The 17,599-nt window shown below is 42.4% G+C and overlaps 1 protein-coding gene across 2 annotated transcripts in view; it reads left to right on the top strand.

Annotated features, from left to right (window-relative positions):
- The first annotated feature begins 2,852 nt into the window (after positions 1-2,852).
- Positions 2,853-17,599, top strand: part of ATP10A (ATPase phospholipid transporting 10A (putative)) — a 110,833-nt gene continuing 96,086 nt past the window's right edge. For both annotated transcript variants that reach the window (XM_053936123.1, XM_053936122.1), the window contains exon 1: positions 2,853-3,398. In XM_053936123.1, coding sequence (XP_053792098.1) covers positions 2,956-3,398 — 443 coding nt within the window. In that variant the 5' untranslated portion in view covers positions 2,853-2,955. The remainder of the gene's footprint in view (positions 3,399-17,599) is intronic.

Below are 17,599 nucleotides of genomic sequence, written 5' to 3'. Positions count from 1 at the left end.
GAAGAAATCTTGTTAATGTGAATCCTGAGCACTCCAAAACTATGCAAATAAGACAGGTTTTAAAGTCTAGCCCACTGACTTATAGACCATTTCTTATAATTGTGGGATTGTAACTGACAATTTTGAGATATCTGGTGTCACAGGTTTGGCCAATACCGCTAGGTGTAACCATAATTCATCCCAGGTTAGGCTCTCAAACTTGCACAGGTGTTTTCCTTAAACAAGTAGCTTAAGGGGAATGTGAGAATTGTCTTTTCTTACCTTTCCTTGAGCTCTCTGTTTGAAAGTTTAACGTTACTACATATCTAACCCTTAATTTATTTTCAGTTATTGAAAGCTTGCTGAATATGCAGTGCTAAACCTGATCTAGACACCATTTTTTGATTATTTACACATAATTTTTACGCAGTGGACTCAGTGACTGAGCAACTGGCTTACTTCTCCTGCCAGCAGAGACTCTCACTACTCCTTAATACTTGGGTGTGCACCATCTTTCCACTCAGATGTGCTATACTCAAGCCATTTGAGTACACTTGGGATGCCAGGCATTGATAAAGATATGAACAGTTTATTCTAAGAAGTGATGTGCTTTGGCAAGAGAAAGGAACAAATATTACTGCTGCTTCTCCTCTAATCTGTGTAAACAACGTGGAGGGCCGTCTAGAGGAAAAATGAAGCCTGAACAGTGCTTCAGCTCCTGGAGGCCTGGGATGAACCAGAGACCTACAAAATAGTGGGTTGCAGTGGCTGGCAGGCCAGTGGCAAAAATTCCAGCAATTCACTTTTTGGAATATCCGCTGCTGCCTGCAAAGAGCCCTTGGATGGATGAAGCTCAGTTTATGGGAATATTGCACAATGATAAAATGTCCTCCTCATCCCATTTCAGCATTTCCAAAGCACAGAAAAAGGATGTTTGTTCATTCCAGCTTCCCCTTTAAGTTAACCCAAGTGTAAGCAAACAAAGAAACAAACAAGCCAAAAAAAAAAAAAAAAAAGACCCACAGAAAATTGAAATAAGGAGGGATTTTTTAAAATTTGTTCTGGCTTTTCCTTTTCTCTTAACATTTTGTACTTTTCCCTTATCAACAAAGGAGCAGACTTTGCAAAAAAAAAAAAAAAAAAAAAAAAAAAACCAGAAAAAAAAAAAAAAAAAACAAAAAAAAAAAAAAAAAAAAACCAAAAAAAACCAGAACAGCCCAATTTCCCCTTTTCTCCTTGCAATAATTAAAACCTGCTGTGTCTATATTCCAAGACCTGACAAACCCAGGAAATCCCTGCTAAGTTTGAAGTAGCATCAGAAGAGTGGACAGCAGGATTGGTAAAGGGTTGTGGCTTCACACAGTAGCAAGTCATGGGCTGAACTAGCACTCACATAGTGCCTCAGGGCCAGAAAAGGGCTCCTAATTAGCCAGACACTTTAAAGAGCAATTACAAACATACTGCAAATGGGAGGAGCAAGGATGAAAACACATACAGTGTTACAGCAGCACATACAACCTGTCAGGCTTGGGTAATGGCTTTCACTTCTTGGTCTTAATGGAATTTGCCATGGCAGCATCTGAGTTGTGGGACTAGGTACTTTCTCAGAAAATGCCCCAGTACTGTCCTCACCTGACCTCGTATCAAGACTAGATGTTTATACTCTATGCCTATTTTCTGTGACAAGAAGAAACATGTTGACAGGAATGAAGTACTTTTGTACTCAGTATGATCCCACCTTGGGATATCACAGGATCAGGACCAAGGGTCCCCCCATAAAATACATCTATCTGTGCTACAGGTTAGACAGAGCCTGGAGTGACCTGTGGCAGCCTTTCATGCTGCCTGTGGAATCCCATATCCAAAGGGTCTGCTCTTAAATCCCAATCTAAAGCGATGCAGCAAACTCTCATGTCACACCTAATAACAATAATTTAATTATTCTCTTATTATCTGTTATTTAAATCTCTGCATTTATTCACTACATTGTATACTTGTGATTTTAGACTAAATCTTTCAATCTAAATTATCTTCTCTTCTGTATTTCTTTTTGGATATTTGTCTATCCATCATGACCCATAACTGTATCTTTCTCCAGAAAGTGCAGAGCATAAACCACAGAGCAAGAGATTGGCATTTTCCAATCCTTGCTGGTAAGACCTACCCTACCACAAGGGAATAGGAAAATCCACAGAGGCGAACGTGCGTTACAGCACAGCACTGCCAGGGCGTGTGCAGAGGTGGCAGTGCCTAATGCTTTCCATCGGAAACCTCATTTTTGTGGTTCCCACCTGTGGGGTTGTCCCAGGCACCATGGACGCCACCAACAGAGCCGGTGTACCAGACAGACGGGAGGAGCCGGGAGATGTTGTGCTTTAGCTCCCAGGCTAAGCACGGGGATGGCTATCAACGTGGCACACAGGCAGAAAGCAGAGTGTTTCGCCGAGAGTCAGCTGGTAAAAACTCCCACCAGCTGCTGCTGGGGCACCGTGGATAAAGGCCAGTGCGCAGCGCCGAAGCTTCAGTGGGAATTTTCTCTTTCCCCGCTCGAACTTCTTTCCCCGTTCGACACGTAACTCAAAGTCAAAAGCCGCCGCCAAAGAGTCCTGCCGGGTGCGTACGCCGGGACGGGACGGCGCTCGGGGCAGGCTGTGCGCGGAAGGGCCGCTCCCGTTTCCCGCTCCCCCGGCCCTGCCCGCATCCCCCACGCCTGGGACGGGGAGAGGCCCGCGGGAGGAGGGCTCGGCTCCCCGCCTGCCCACGTCCCCTCCCCGGCCAGGAGGAGGAGGAGAAAACGAGAGAGGTCCCGGCAGAGCGGCTAGAAGCGAGTTCGAAAGAGCCCTCCTCCCCCTGCCCGCCCCCGGAGGGGAAGAGGGAAGGAGAGCCGTGGCGGGCGGCGGAGGATGATAACTTAGGGCCGTGCCTGCCCGTGGGAGCTGCCCGCGCTGCCCGGGCGAGGACACCGGGGCGGCAGCGATGTCCCAGGGCGCGGCAGGAGGAGAGGGAGCGCCCCAGGTGCTGCCGGAGGGGAAGGAGAGGCAGAGGAAGAGGAGGCGGAGGAAGAAGAAGGAGAGTAAGACGCGGCTGGTGCGCTCCAGCCTGCTGTTACCTGAGGCCGAGCCGGAGAAGTCCAAGAGGACAGTCCTGGCCTGCAACCGGCTCAAGACCACCAAGTACACGGCGTTGTCCTTCCTGCCCAAGAACCTCTTCGAGCAGTTCCACCGCCTGGCCAACGTCTACTTTGTGTTCATCGCCCTCCTCAACTTCGTGCCAGCCGTCAATGCCTTCCAGCCGGAGCTGGCCTTGGCCCCCGTGCTCTTCATCTTGGCGGTCACCGCCATCAAGGACCTCTGGGAGGATTACAGCCGCTACCGCTCCGACAAGGAGATCAACCACATGGAGTGCCTGGTGTACAGCAGGTGAGGCAGGGCGGGTGAGGGCAGGGACGGCAGTGCCCTGGTGGCAGACAGCACTGGGGTCCCGCCTGGCACCAGGACTCAGGCAAGCGCAGGTGAGGACGCAGGGCACTGAGCAGGTCCATTGTGGGGCGCTTTCCTTTCTACTTTAAGTCCAAAGAAACTTCCAGTTCTCGTGGAACTGATGTCTCCCAACTCTTAACTCAACTGAGGGAGTTCATACAGTCCTGTACCCACAGGTGAAAGTGAAATCCGCTCTGACCGGTGAGGTCTGGCAGTAAATCACATTATGCAAACACTTCCCAGTGTGTGCAGTAAATTACACTCGTGTATAGTTTCAGGCATTAATTTCATTATAATAACATGAGAACTCACACAGTCTGCCATTAAATCTTCAATGAGTGAAGGAAGGATAGAGGCCAGAGGCTTCTGAATTTCAGTCAGGTGTGTGAGATTTCATGACATGAAATTAGTGAACCGAAACTTTGCCTTTGAAGCAGTCTTTCCATTGAACATTTAAGCACATGTTTTTTATGTATCATCTCAATTGTCATCATTCTCTTTGGCTTTGCTATTTTCCAGTGCTTTTGATGGAGCATTAGGTCATTTACGTCTCTCAGAACTAGTTTTTTCTAATAATCTGGGCAATACATTTAGAGCACTGCCTTGGTATTTGTAAACCAGACTGAAATTATTTTTGCATCAACATTTATGTGCTGAGAAGCCAGCTTTACAAAATTTTGTTTTGCTTTTCTCCAAGTGCCAGTCATCTCCTAGTAGTCTAAGGCTAAGGTTTCCTGGGGAATGAGAGAAGAATATATTTTCTGAGAAAGCAGATTTAGTTTCATTTCTGATGCTTCTAAGTCTAAAATGAAACACGTGCCAAGAAACTTACACTCGGATTCCACAGACTGTCTGGGAGGGTCTTCTGGGCTGACGTAAGCATGAGACAGAGAGCAACTCTCCTATTGCAAGAAAGGCATGAGAAGAAATGTACACTGAAAAAGAACTCGGAAAAGGCTGCATTTCCAACATCAGCAGACTCAGCTTGTTATTTCACAAACTGATATCACGTAAGAAATCTCACCCAGGGATATTCCTCCACCAGTAGATATGTATGAATGAAAACATAAGTAAAATGGCCTTATTTGTGTAAACTAAACCAAAAACAACCCAGTCAAGTCACACACAGTTCCTGCTAACCTGTGCCTGTGCCTAGTGCCTTGCTTGTCTGTAGAACTCTGAACACCTCTGGTGTTGAGGAAGATTGATTGCAGAAGGTCTTGTAAGGGGCTATTCATGCAGAAAGTAAAACAGTGATAATAAGGATGGTTAATCTAACCTTTTCCAAAAAAAAACCAGTTTAGAAATAAGCTCTTGTGTCTCCTAGGTTGGAAAACACTAAGTGCCCAGTGCAGAAGATGTCCAAAATATTAACAAATACCAGTACTAGGATATTAATTCTGGAATGTTTTTCCCCCAGCAATTTTCCATATCCCTCTCTGCTGCCAAAAAAGTAGACATGACTATGAGAAAAGGTGTACCTTTGATGTTAATATCACTTATGGTCTTTTGTGAGTCCCAGCTAAGTGCACTACCCTTTTTCATGCTTGTGCTTTTACAAAGTCAGAATTGTTCCTTTTCCTGCAGAGTTCAGATTGCTGCTGAGTGACACTTACACAGATTAATTTGGGAGTGGTTTTCCTTTGCATTGGCATCAAAGGCACATGCCGGCCAAATCCCTGTGGGGCAGCAAACATGGAAGTGTGAGAGCTCTGCCACTTATTCAGACACAGCTTTCTGGCTGGATGCAGAGCTGAACGCTGTGTGCTTACAGCCCGCAACAGAAGCTCACCTATTTTCACCTTCTAGCAGTCCCTAGGGAAAGCTTCCCTCCCACAATTAAAAAATACAATCAAAACATGCAGTTAAGGTAATTTGCTCACATGTTTTTAATCTGCCCACTTTTTCTTCTTTTGTAGCTTTTTATAAACTTCACCAAGTCACCTTTTTAAACACCCTCCAGCTCCAGTGAGCGAGATGGGACAAGAAACTTGCTACTTCTGCAGATAAGAGCTAAGATTCTTGCTAACTTGTGTGACAGGGTACCAAGATTGAGAGATTTGCATCAAGGTCATTGAAGTTTATGGGCGTGAGTTCAGAAAAGCTGTTTTCTTAGAGAGGTGTCATGCCAGGAGAAACACAAGGGATTGATCCTGACTTTTACTTTGTTTCCTTAGTCTCTTTGTTTCTGGAAAAATGTTGAAGCGTGTCACATAAGGAAGTAATAAATGACAGCTTTCTCCTCACATGGATTAATGCTGATCCCTTATCAGTTTTGCTACCTTTCGAGCAAACCAGGCTGTCTCTCCCTCCCCCTACTTGCCACTTCCTTGTGGTAGGGGCAGAATTTGATGCAAATGCTGTCCTCAATAGAAATGCTGCTGTAGGTTAATGAGTATTGCTGCAGTTCTGTGTTGCGCTAGGACTGTCAGGGAGCAGTAACTTGCTGGTTGGTTGTTCATAGCTTGGAAAGAGGCCTTCTGCAAGATGGGATGCATCTGAGTTCCAGGACTCTGTGCTGTGATGGGCTCCCTTGCCTGCCAGCCTTCCATACAGCTGCTAGAGCCACCTCAAATACAGACTACAGCGTTCAAACACACTGCAGCAAAATAACATTGAATTATAAGTCAGCAAATGGAGACGGGGACTTTTGCTTTAGTAGTAGAGAAAAGCCCTCTGTCTCATGTTCCGTGTTGTTCAGTCACAAAGATTCAAGTTGGATACTGTGTGTTCTGCCATGTATCCTTTTCGTGTATAATCCATACATGCTTTCCTGGCTGCTGAAGTACCTGTCCTCTGTTAGATACAGGCAGCATTTAGTGATGCAAAAGCTACAGGACGAGAGAATGCAGGGATAGGCAGAGCCTAGGGCAGCTCATCAGGAGGAGGTTCTACATGACTCCAGCAGTGTCCAATGCCTGGTGCTCTGGCACAGCCTACACAGGCAGATCATGTCAAGAACTGGTCTGAGGGAAAATACTGTTCTCTGCTCTGCTGACTGCTTGACAGCTGGCCTTCTTCCTCCTGCCTGCCCAGTGGACTCAGATGACCCGTTCTCATACAGCCACTGCAGAATCAGTGATTCTGTGACTCAGAGTTGGCAACACTTATGAGACAACAAAATAGCAAAAGATGATGCAACCTAAAGTAAGAAGTTGAAGAGCAATGCAGCTTGTTTTGACAGAAAGAAGACATATTTCATTTAGGAATCCTGGATGTTGTGGAGAGTGGAAAATACCTCAGAAGATTATTGCTTTCTAGAGTGAGATGGAAAGGGAAAAGACCTGACTCTTTGAATAAATTGAAAGAAGCTATTGAATTTGAGCTGGCAGCTTATGTCGAGGAGTGAAACACACAGGAAAATTGCAGACTTGTGTTGCTCTGTGATGGACTTTGCAGGTCTGTCTATAAGAGCAGGCAGGGTTTTGAGGAAGATTTCTTAGCCAAGAGGAGCTAATAAGTCCTCTCTCCAGAGGCCTTTAGGGCACCTTTCTCATTTGGCAATACAGAGGAAATGAGGCACTTACTTTAGGAAGATGGCTTCACAGGTCACCTAGAATTTCAGTTCTGTACAGGTGCTAAAGCTAGGAATGCTGGATGACAGCCAAAACTCTTAGTTGTTTTAAATGGGGGGAAATTGCAAAGGTATTAGCGCCTCACTTGCAGAAAATTGTTTTTGCAAACCTGTGATCCTGTCTTTGTTCCCTTTCCTCATTTCTGTCATCCAGGGATTGAGATTGAAGACTGGAGATTACAAATTTGCAATCCTAACAGTGAAATCTGCTTTACTGTCTTAGACTTGGGAGGATGGAAGGGTGACATTTTTCTTTGCAGTTACTGTTCTCTCATCCTCCCCGGCTGTCATTGGAGTTGGGGATGGCCCATGTAAATGTCTGCTATTAAATATTTGATAGAACTAAATTTGTCACTGGGGCAGAAGCTTTGATTTCAGTGTGCTGTTACAAAATATGGTGTGTGTTTACATGACATGTAAATAGAATTTGAATAGTGATAACTACAATCACAACAAATAATGGCACTTGTCCATCATGGAATTACATTTTATTGCTGTCTCAGAGCTGTGCTGGTGAAGTAATATCTGCTAACATTTTTCTAGGAGCTGTATGTTCAAAATCAAAGGGCTTTGCTTTTTAAGTCTATTCTTTAACTCTTGCTGTATCCATTGAAGAGTACTGCTAAAGAGTGTAATTCCTCTGCATACTGATCAGAGGGTGATAACCTCTTCTTGTGTCAACCTATGACTTAGAAAATCCATGAAAAATTGCAATTTATGACCGGATACTTGTGACCCCTGAGGTGTGGAAAATTTTTAATGGGGCATTCAGACAGCTATCAAAGCAGGCTGTTTTATATTAAATGTTAATTTCTTTCTGCAAAACTGAAGGGGTGGAGAGAAGAGAGTTTGATGTGGGCAGCATTTCCTATAATTTAAAAAATACTGTCCCTTCTTCCCTTTGCCAACTCACCTGTGAAAGCAATTCCAGCCTTGGAGGAAAAAGATACAGTAGTATTACCAAATCCTCACAAAGGCACAGATCCCACTCATGGCCTCAAAAATAGCCAGATGATGACTTGCTTGCAACCACTTCACCTCTTAGGTGACTTACTATGTTTGCAATACCAGTCAGATTAGGTTGTATCTCCCACTATTGCCATAGTCAAGAGCAGCTTCTTGTCCCAAAATGTGCTGGCAGATAAGACATTTCTCAGTAGAAGAAACAAGCTTGTCCCCTTTCCAAAACACAAATGTCACTAGATGTGATTCAAAAGGAAACTACCTGGGATTACTCAGTTTCCTCTGTGAGTGAATTTGGTGCACAAAGAGCTGAAAGCAGGAAGTAGTGGCCTGAATCTGATGCAGTCAGTGTTCCTTCCTTGAGTTTCAGAAAGATGCATCTCTGTTCATCTTAATGTGTCTTTGTGCTTCACTTCAATTTGAGCCAGGATGGCAGTGAATAAACTCAGTGAGCATGTAGTAGAGGCTCCTGTTAGATTGATAAGGGAACAGTTTTATTCTGCAGTAGAGTTTATCCAAGTAGCCAGGGATGTCTGTGCTAATCTTCTGAGATGTAGCCAGCTGGAATGCACAGGAGAACCCAAGTCTCTGTCCAACTGTATGTATGCAGTTTATTTGCTGTTCGATGTAGAGTAAATTTTCTAAGTGCCTGAGCTTCTTTATTGGAAAAGAAAAATGCTTGACTCTTGTTACTAAGCTCTTTCATTTGTATTGAATGTCATGAGAGCAGTTGTAGGCTGATTCACATGCCTCTGGCTGACTGCCAAGGAAGATGCTGTTAATCTCTACTGAAAGACCTGGTGATGTTCCCAAATAAATTTTTGTTGTTACATGCTGCCCCTCCAGAGAGACACCATAATCTCCTCTGCTAAGCAGACTACAGCCCAGAATTATAGGTGGCCACCTTGTGTGCAGATCTCCCTTCTGTTATATGTCTTTACTAACTTGAGACCATGATTATTGCTAGAGGTGGCCAGAAGAATAACAGCTCTATTTGATTCTGTCAGAGTGCTTTTCCAAAGAAAATACCCTAAAGAAAATAATTGCATGTACTGCTAAACTCTGCCTGGTATTGTGATTCCACCTTCTATGTGTCACATAGTCAGCAGAACTGAAAACCAGAATTGAAACCCATGACAGCCATGCAAAAATCAATATTTATGGAGCTGCTTACTAACTAACATGGCATAACTTAGCCAGGACATCGCTCTCACAAGCAGATGAGTCCTCCAAATACTAATTAGGGAAAGAAAGGTCCCTGTCATTGCGCAGGACTTTTACAGGTACCTTCTCCAGGCTTACACAATCCTCATGGAAGTGCAAGTTGCTTACCTTGACACAGCACCAGGAGAAGTCCAAGTGCCACCTCTCCCTGCTGTGTAATCCAGCATGCTTTCAGTTTGTGGGGTAGTTACTCTATGCAAGAGCAGTCTCAGGGGCACCTCTCCTGTTTCCCTGCAGCACCAGGCCTTTTGGGAATGTGGTGCTTTTGTGTATGGGCACAGTAAGGTCAGTACAACTGAGAAGCCAAATGCACAGCTTCAGGATTACATCCAGCTTGCAGGATTATGCTGTGCAGGCTTGGTTTTAGTAATTGCATATATTGAAAGCAATTAAGTTCATGAAAAGCAGAACAATTTCTTTCACTTCACATAATTGTGGAGCTGAACGAGTTTCCATGGCTTACCTTCAGCCTTAGTGTTCTTACTTTGGGAACACTAATATGGCCACTAATATGGCTGTGGTAGCAGCCAGTCATGTTTGTACCCAGAAGAGATCCACAGCAAGAACTTGATTTGTACCCACTGGCACTGCCTCACTTTGTCTCTCCAGAATGTGGAAGCAAGACAGATTCTCCATGCAGTGGACCAGGGAGAGTGCATTTCAGTGAACGGCGTAAACTGAGGAGCCTGCTAAAAACCAGGACAGTTGCCTCTCATAGGTAAATTTGGTAGCTATGGGCAGCAGCTTCCTCTGTTACACATCAAGCACAAAAGTTGACTCGCTGCCAAAATTCAGCTACAATGTATACTTGCGAAAGATGCTAGTTTATCGCTTCTCCTAAGCAGGTGCTAGTGGTGGTGTACAGGGGAGAAGAAATGCAGAGGAGGAGCTTGAGTAGCTCTAACATTGAGTTCAACTGAGAAAATGTACATTTCCAAATGTATCTTTGATTCTGAAAAATTAGATAAAGCAAAGCTCAGATTTAGTTGGAGATGACCTGCATGTTTCTGAGCAAATTGATTTAATCTTTGATGTGTGTACAGGAAGTGGGAGTGAGGGGGCTTCAAAGTAAGAGCTTACAGTGCCTGTCAGATGTGAGGTGAGAGGAACATCTTTCACTTTTTCACTATTTCAAGGATACAGATACACACCCTGTCCATAACAGGCTAGCCACCCAGCAAATAGGGTGTTCTGTCCTATGGGCTGCTGGGATAATCTACCCTAATCTAACCCTTTGGAGCTGTCAAACTACCATCTAATTCTTTGCTCCAACAGAAGCAATATTTTAACTCTGTTTTGGAGCAGTTGCAGGTGAACATCTCTGCCATGGTCAGCCCACATCTTTTAGGCCACATGGTTAAAGGACAGTCCTGAACTGGCAAGGCAGGTGTTTTCAAGGGTAGGAAACATCTTCCATCTCCAGTGCTATTTTGTTACAATTTTATTCTTGTCTGACCATGATTTCTCAAGAGCAACAAGTAGGCCACTCTTTAGTTCAACGGCCAATATTTGCATCATGCCCAGTCATTTCATAAACCCAGATTTTGCTGGAGATTTATTTTAACAGGCATGCAGGTCACTTGTTTTGTTTTTATGTTCTGGTTGTCTAGAAATAGTGACCTACTTCAAGGAAGAGTTTAGCTCCTTGACTGATAACTGACTTCAGTTCTTAAATGTTTGTGCTGCCACACCAACACTGAGTGTGTGAACACTATTGCAGAATATGTGGTATTTCTATATTTTCCATGGAGGTTTTAGTTTTGACTTTTTGGATAAAAAGAGAAAGTCCACTATGAAGTGATAGCTTTTGTAAGTAGAGGTCTTTTATCTTTGTGTATTATCTTATGCTTCCTGGGCTTTTTCTGGGTCTCACAGCCATATACCTATATCCTCAGCTCCTGTCTGTTCACCTTCCCACCTTCCAGTAGCAACCTGAATATGCCTGTTTTGGCCATGTTAGCTGATTTTGTGTGTTCACTAGCAAGTCACTGGGAAATTTGTTATGAAATCTCCCAAAATATTGATGCCAGCACAGGAAGGTCAGAACAGCAGTCACCTTAATACATCTGTGAGTATGTTCTTAATATCTAGACATGGAATAAGATGCCTCAGAAAATTTGCCAGTGAACAAGTTTTGAAATTTTAGCAGGCAGATTAGCAGCCAAACCCTTAGAGATGCAGAAAGGTCATTAACTATATTAGAAAGATGTAACCTGTTTTGGGTGAAAGTAGATTATAAGACATCAAGTATAATCCTCCTAAGTTTGATCCTGCAGTTGTAGTGCATTATTTTTGAATTGGCCTACACTTATATTTGGAGGTTTGGATGGTTCTTGTATTTTCCTTTTCTCCCTTTTTAGGGTTCCTATGTTCTCATTGTCAGCTTCTCCTTGCAATGATTCCATCTGCTCTATAACTGCAGAGCTGTGAAGCTAAAGCTTGATTTTACACTATTTACCAGAATAAAGACATATATTGGTCTTATCTGCATGTTTGAGAGCATATAGATCTTCCTTCCTCCACAGTCCTAGATTCCAGTTTTATCAGAGAAGCATGGACTGGCGTACCTATCTCCCAACAGAGCCACTGATTTGCATCTTGACTCTTCTGCAAATGCCAGTAGTTGCTTCCCCTGTAAACAGTAGTGAACCAGTGATTGTAGCTCCCTTGCAAGAAGCCCTCTTATGTACTAATTAGGTTCTCTCTTACCTGACAAGGGTCTTTCCTAAAGATAATATTCTTTCTAGAACATGAGGTGAGATTCATTTCACGTGTCTTTTAACTAAAACGTACATGTCCAGTCTGACCAAATAATCTACACTTGTGCCAAAATCACAAGCATTGTGATTTTGGAGAGCAATTGGAGAGCATTGAATGGTTTGGGGGAGGAAGGGGAAATATTTCCAGCTTATTTGAGACACCTTAGGTAAGTTTGAATCAAGACGTTCTTACCACTCTCCAGTGGTGATACAGGTGAAGATGAATGTGGTGGTCACTTACACAGCTAAGTTCAGGTGAGATGAATCCCATTAGTAAACGTGGAGGGGAAAGATTTAACTTCCTGTCAATTAACACTCCATATGATCTTTTGACTGTAGAAGAGTAAGTAGCTTATCCTGCTCAATATACTTAACTATTTATTTAAGAACTATTATTTCAGAGTCACAGATATGAGTAAGTTCACCTGTCAGGTGAAGGGGATAACCAAATACTCACTGTTTCATCTCCTGCCACATTCTGCCTTCAGCAATAGCCATTACCTTATTGTTCATTCTTGTGAAATGTATTTATATCATCTATCACAGTGTTGAGAAACAGTATAAGAGATTAGTTGTTTTCAATAAATAGTATTCTTCTTTGAATGACTGATTACATTTGCATTTCTGCAATGTTTGGAGTTTTTCATACTGTCCTCAAAATGTAGGGAATCTTGGTATTTTGGGGATCTTATTTGTTCTTTAACTTCAGATGCAGCTTTTGGAGATGGGTGTTGAAACATAAGGTAAGAGGTTCCTAGTCTTTCTTCTGTTTGCTTGGATGTATCTAAGTATTAGGTCAACTAAAACCACTTTGCAATCTGTGTGTGTAAAATGCAGAGGGTGGTTGTGTGTTTAACATAATCATGCATGTTACAGGAATGAAAGTGGGGCCTCACTGTCAGGTGTCTCATAAATATCACATAGGGCTTCTGGGTTTTGCCCAGTAGGTTCAGATGTTCAGACTAACAGGTGATCAGGGATTGAATCAGTGGGATCAATGGCAAAATTACTCTGCTGATTTTGAGTACTACTGATTTACCTGTGCTTACCAATTTCTATGCTGGAATTTCAGTGTCCATCTATATGGGAGCGTAGGCTCTTGCAGATATACCATGCAGCATATAAGAGGTGCAGTGCAATAAGACATCATGCCACTGTTTGCTATCTTCAGAGTCCTGAAATCTGTTCATCTAATTGCAGCATTTGACACTCTGCTCTTCCTAATCCTTTTAGGCTTAAATGTACTGAATCCTGTCAGGTTTTTCTTACGTATATCTCACATTCATTCTCAGTCTAGTTACCTGCATGTCTGCTTTTTGTGGATCCTGGCTGTGTGGAAGCTCCTCTCGCTGTCAGATCCTGTGGGAGCTTTCTTACATTCAAGCTCAACAGAAAAAGTGCACTACAGCTGAGCCAGCCATCAGTCTAGTACTGCTGATGTTTAATCTGCTACACCCAGGTTCCAAGAGTCCAGTTTAAAGTCTGTAATAGACTTTTATGGACTGAACAATCCATGATGTATCTTCAGTTTGAGGAATACCACAGTGGACTGATATCTACCAGGTCATGCCACAAAAATGTGTGTGAGACCAGTAAGAGCCATCTGCAAAGAATATTGCAGTATAGGACCCCCAGACTGATAGTGTATCTCTGCATGTAGTGGTAATGAAGCTAGCACTGAAGTGTAGTCTAGGTTGGAAATCCAACAATCTGTGGATTTTTTTGTATTTGCAAAGTGTTTAGTTATTAATGTGGTTTTTATTTTGTTGGTTTCGTGTGTGTGTGTGTATTTGTTTTTTCTTCCAGTTAATAAAAAGGTAGAAATTGTCATTTAATACCCCAGTTTCAAAACTGTTGAAGAATCAGCCTTCTCTTTACCAATTTCACTAAAGACAAAACTAATGAGAAAACTTATGTCCAAAATACTTATTTCCTTTTAAACAGCAGTAGTGAAGAAAAATCAAGAATAGTGTTTTTGAAGCACATACAGTCTCTAACTTTTAAAGCCTTTGCTCTGCATTTAAGTGTAAGATTTCTCTAAAATTCCCTATGGTTATTCTAAATTCAATCCTCCTTGGAATGCAGGGAGCAGAGAAGGGGGAGAGTTCCTGAGTTTATTTTCAATGGCATTTGGTTTGGCTCAGAGGATTTTTATAATGCTAATTTGGTCCTTCCATATTAATTCATGTTCTTCCTCTGCTGCTCCTAAATTGGAAACTTTCCATTTTACATCTGGCAGTCTTGTCCTTGGTTGTTTAATCTTTATGCTTTATCACTAGAAATAGCTGTTTTCTGCATGGAATCCAGCCTCTTAGTCATAATAACATTCCCTTCAGCTATCCTATCTGGCAACTTCTAGAAAGGTTTTCAAATTTAGGTTTTTTTTTGGTTGGTTTTGTTTTTTTAACCACTGTTTGCATTTGCAGAAAGCATGCCTTAGTTGATGGTACTGCACCCTAGCAAAACGTTTCAAGCAAGAAAACTACAAGGCATACTCTTTACCACTGATAGGAAGTATAGAAAGACAACCACATGTAGACACAGAAGTGGTTAAGACCTGTGATCCATCATCCCCACTAGCTGAGCAGTATTCAAATTAGATGCAAACCTGATTGTTGAGCACATGGGAGCACAGTTTTTATTTTTCCAGTTACTGAATTATACATCCCAGATGCCCAAGATGTCTTTGGGATATGTCCTCACTGATGTCTAACTCCTTTCTCAGCTGTTCTTGTAACTCATGAGCTTCAGTTAGATTCCACAGCAGTTCACTCCACCGAGAGCATAGACAATATGAAAACACAATCTGTGAAGGAGAGGTTCCCAGTCAGTGTTTTCTGTAACTTTTATTACTGTGCTACACACGTGTACATGGTTAATGGGACCTCTAAGGTGGTGTGCAATATGCATCAGGTATTTAGAAACCTTAGTCTTTGTGTCTCTTTGCCCAAGTCTAACTTAAATAAGAGGCAAAACCCTGAAAAAGAGGTTTGTAAAGTTCTTTTAAGTGTGATTTCTTATGCAGTTGGTTACATGAATGCCAGTTCTTAAAACTGTCAGCTGTGGAAGCTGTGTTTATGCAGCACACATTGAGCACAAGTCATGGCTGTCCCAGCTGGTGTATCTCAACACCCTCAGAGCCCCATGCAGAGGTGCTTGCTGCTCTGGAAGCAATTTGGGTCATTACTGCTGTCCTGTCTCTTAGCAGGGTTTGTCAGCTCAAAAATGGCCAAGTTCACCACTCACATTTTCTGTGTGTGGATGGGGCACAGCTGGTGGGGACAATCCTGCACCCTCCTCTAATTTATTGTCCTTAGACTGATAAAACCCAGTAAGAAAAAAATGTTCAGTAAGTGCATATACAAATTACATGACTGTGCTCAATTTGGGGGGGGGTATTTCAGTTTAACCGTGACCAAATGGATAGTAAACCATGTATCTGGCAGTTAATGCAGCAGTTTCCTAAATAACTTTGGATGAGAAAGTAAATTTTATGAAATAAAATCTTGTCAAACACTCATTTTCTTTTTTAAGACACACACAGATAATAAGTGTGATTTGCTACATCAGCACATACCAAATTACCAGAAGACTGATGATTAAGAGTTGAAAAGCAAATGAAACAAGCTGGCTATAAGCTCAAGATATTCAAGTGAAGCAGATGTAAGCAAGTGCTGCTGCAAGTTGTTATCCTTATATTTCTGCCATCTTAATTCATTTTTTACTGAGAACTTAAGTGGAAAAGCTGCTGTTAAATTCTTAGGAACGCAGCACAACATTCTTAGTAGTTTTATGAAGCTTCAAAAAAGTCGCCTGTTGGTGTCACAGCAGCGTAGGCAGCTCATGTTCCAGAGTAATGTTTACCCCGCAAGAAGTCTGCAGGAGAACTCTATTTGAGCCATGAGTTTTCATCTGACTTTCAGAAGTAAGACACTTTTCGCAAGTCAGACTTTCCTTATGATTTATGGGATCACCTCCCATTGCTGGCTTTCATACTTGATGTCTGTGTGCATCTGTCTGTGTTGTAGGGGCAGTCCCTGGTGATTTGTGTGGAGAACTCAGAGGCACATTGATTCCACCCTGCAGGTGTGCATGGGCACTGCAGCAGGCTGCTGTGTTGGTGTGGGCACAGCCCTGCACAGAATGCCTCTGATGAGCATCTCTGAGCTGCTCAGTCAGCATTGACAGCCAGCATGAGGCACAGAACGCCTTGGCACAGTCACACTGCTTGGAGAGGAAAGCTTGCTGTACAGCACTTGGTTCAAAAGTCTCCAACTGGAGTTTCAGAATTATTTTGCCCCTCAGAAGACTCTCTGAGTCTGGTACTGAGGTGACAATGTTTACAGCTGTATATAGCACCGTGAAATCAACGGTCCTTGGACTGAGAAAGTATTAAAAATATGATTTGGAATTTAATAAGTCTTTACATGGATATAAGTGGAGTCATAGTTTTTTCTCTGTAAGGAAGCAGAGGTTGTTTTTTAAACATCAGTCGGGTGCTTTACAACAGGGTAGGTACAAGAGAAAATGGCCAGGGTGACAGTTTTGCTGTCTTGTCAAGAGAAAGTGTGGCTTCACACATAGCAAGTTAGCAGTTTGTATGCTGGGACAGCTGTGCTGTATCAAGAAATCTCTGAGCAATAGACAGCAAACAGCCACTTTTGGGGAGCCATGATGAAATAAATAGCAGAGATAGGTCTTTTTCCACAGACCTTCAGAGTCCAGAAACTGATGGTTGAAATAACCAGTGTTTTTATGGTATTGAAAATAGGTAACACACAACAGCCAAGAAATTGGAAATCCAGTTTTTTTGTCATGTCCTGGGATTATTCTTTGGCCCACTCAAACTTTTGGTCCTGGTTTTACATTTCCAAGAGAGGCACTTTACTTCTGAAGTTCTGTTTGAACTCTCTTGGCACAGAGAGGGCTGATGGTTAACAAAGAGATCAGTCTGCAAGAGTGGTACAGGCAGTCTTTAATTCAACCTGCTAGGAGAAGGAAGAACAGAGCCAAACTTCATGCATCAGTAGCACTGACTCTGTCTCCTGTTTCAAGTTATTAAAATAACACTTCAGTGGTTTTTTAAAAGGCATTTTCCTAAATGTTCTCTAATGCCCATAACAACTTTAGATGCTGGGAAGTAAATATTTTTTGCTACGAGTAGGTTTGTTTTGTTTTTCCACCACTTGGCAAGCACTGGTATTTGGGGGGTTTTGTATTTTGTTTTGGTTATTCTTTTACAATATTTTGGATGAACTAGAAATTAGCTTTGCTACCAACACCTTGCAGATACACATGCACAAAATACTTCAACTTGCCAAAACAAGTTATTTTTTGCATCAGAATTCTTGAGTTTATTTTCTGCTTGCATGTTTTCACAAACAGAATGCTTCTTCCCAGCTGCTGTGGGAAGAACAAGACATTGTATCTACAAGATCGAAAAACCAGTGGCTTTTTAGTTAGTACTGTAGAGATCACCTATGGAAGTTGAAGAAAAATATGCTAAATTTGATTATTACAAGGCCCCTTAAGACCGATGTTAAGATAAGCTAAAGGCTAAGGAAAAGACAAATGTGGTTCTAGCCTCTAATATCAGTAAAATTAATTCTTAGTGCTTTATA

This window comes from Vidua chalybeata, chromosome 2, assembly GCF_026979565.1.
Source record: "Vidua chalybeata isolate OUT-0048 chromosome 2, bVidCha1 merged haplotype, whole genome shotgun sequence".
NCBI lineage: Eukaryota > Metazoa > Chordata > Aves > Passeriformes > Viduidae > Vidua > Vidua chalybeata.
The sequence above is the reverse complement of the archived record's forward strand: the minus strand, read 5'-3'. Positions and strand labels throughout refer to the sequence as shown.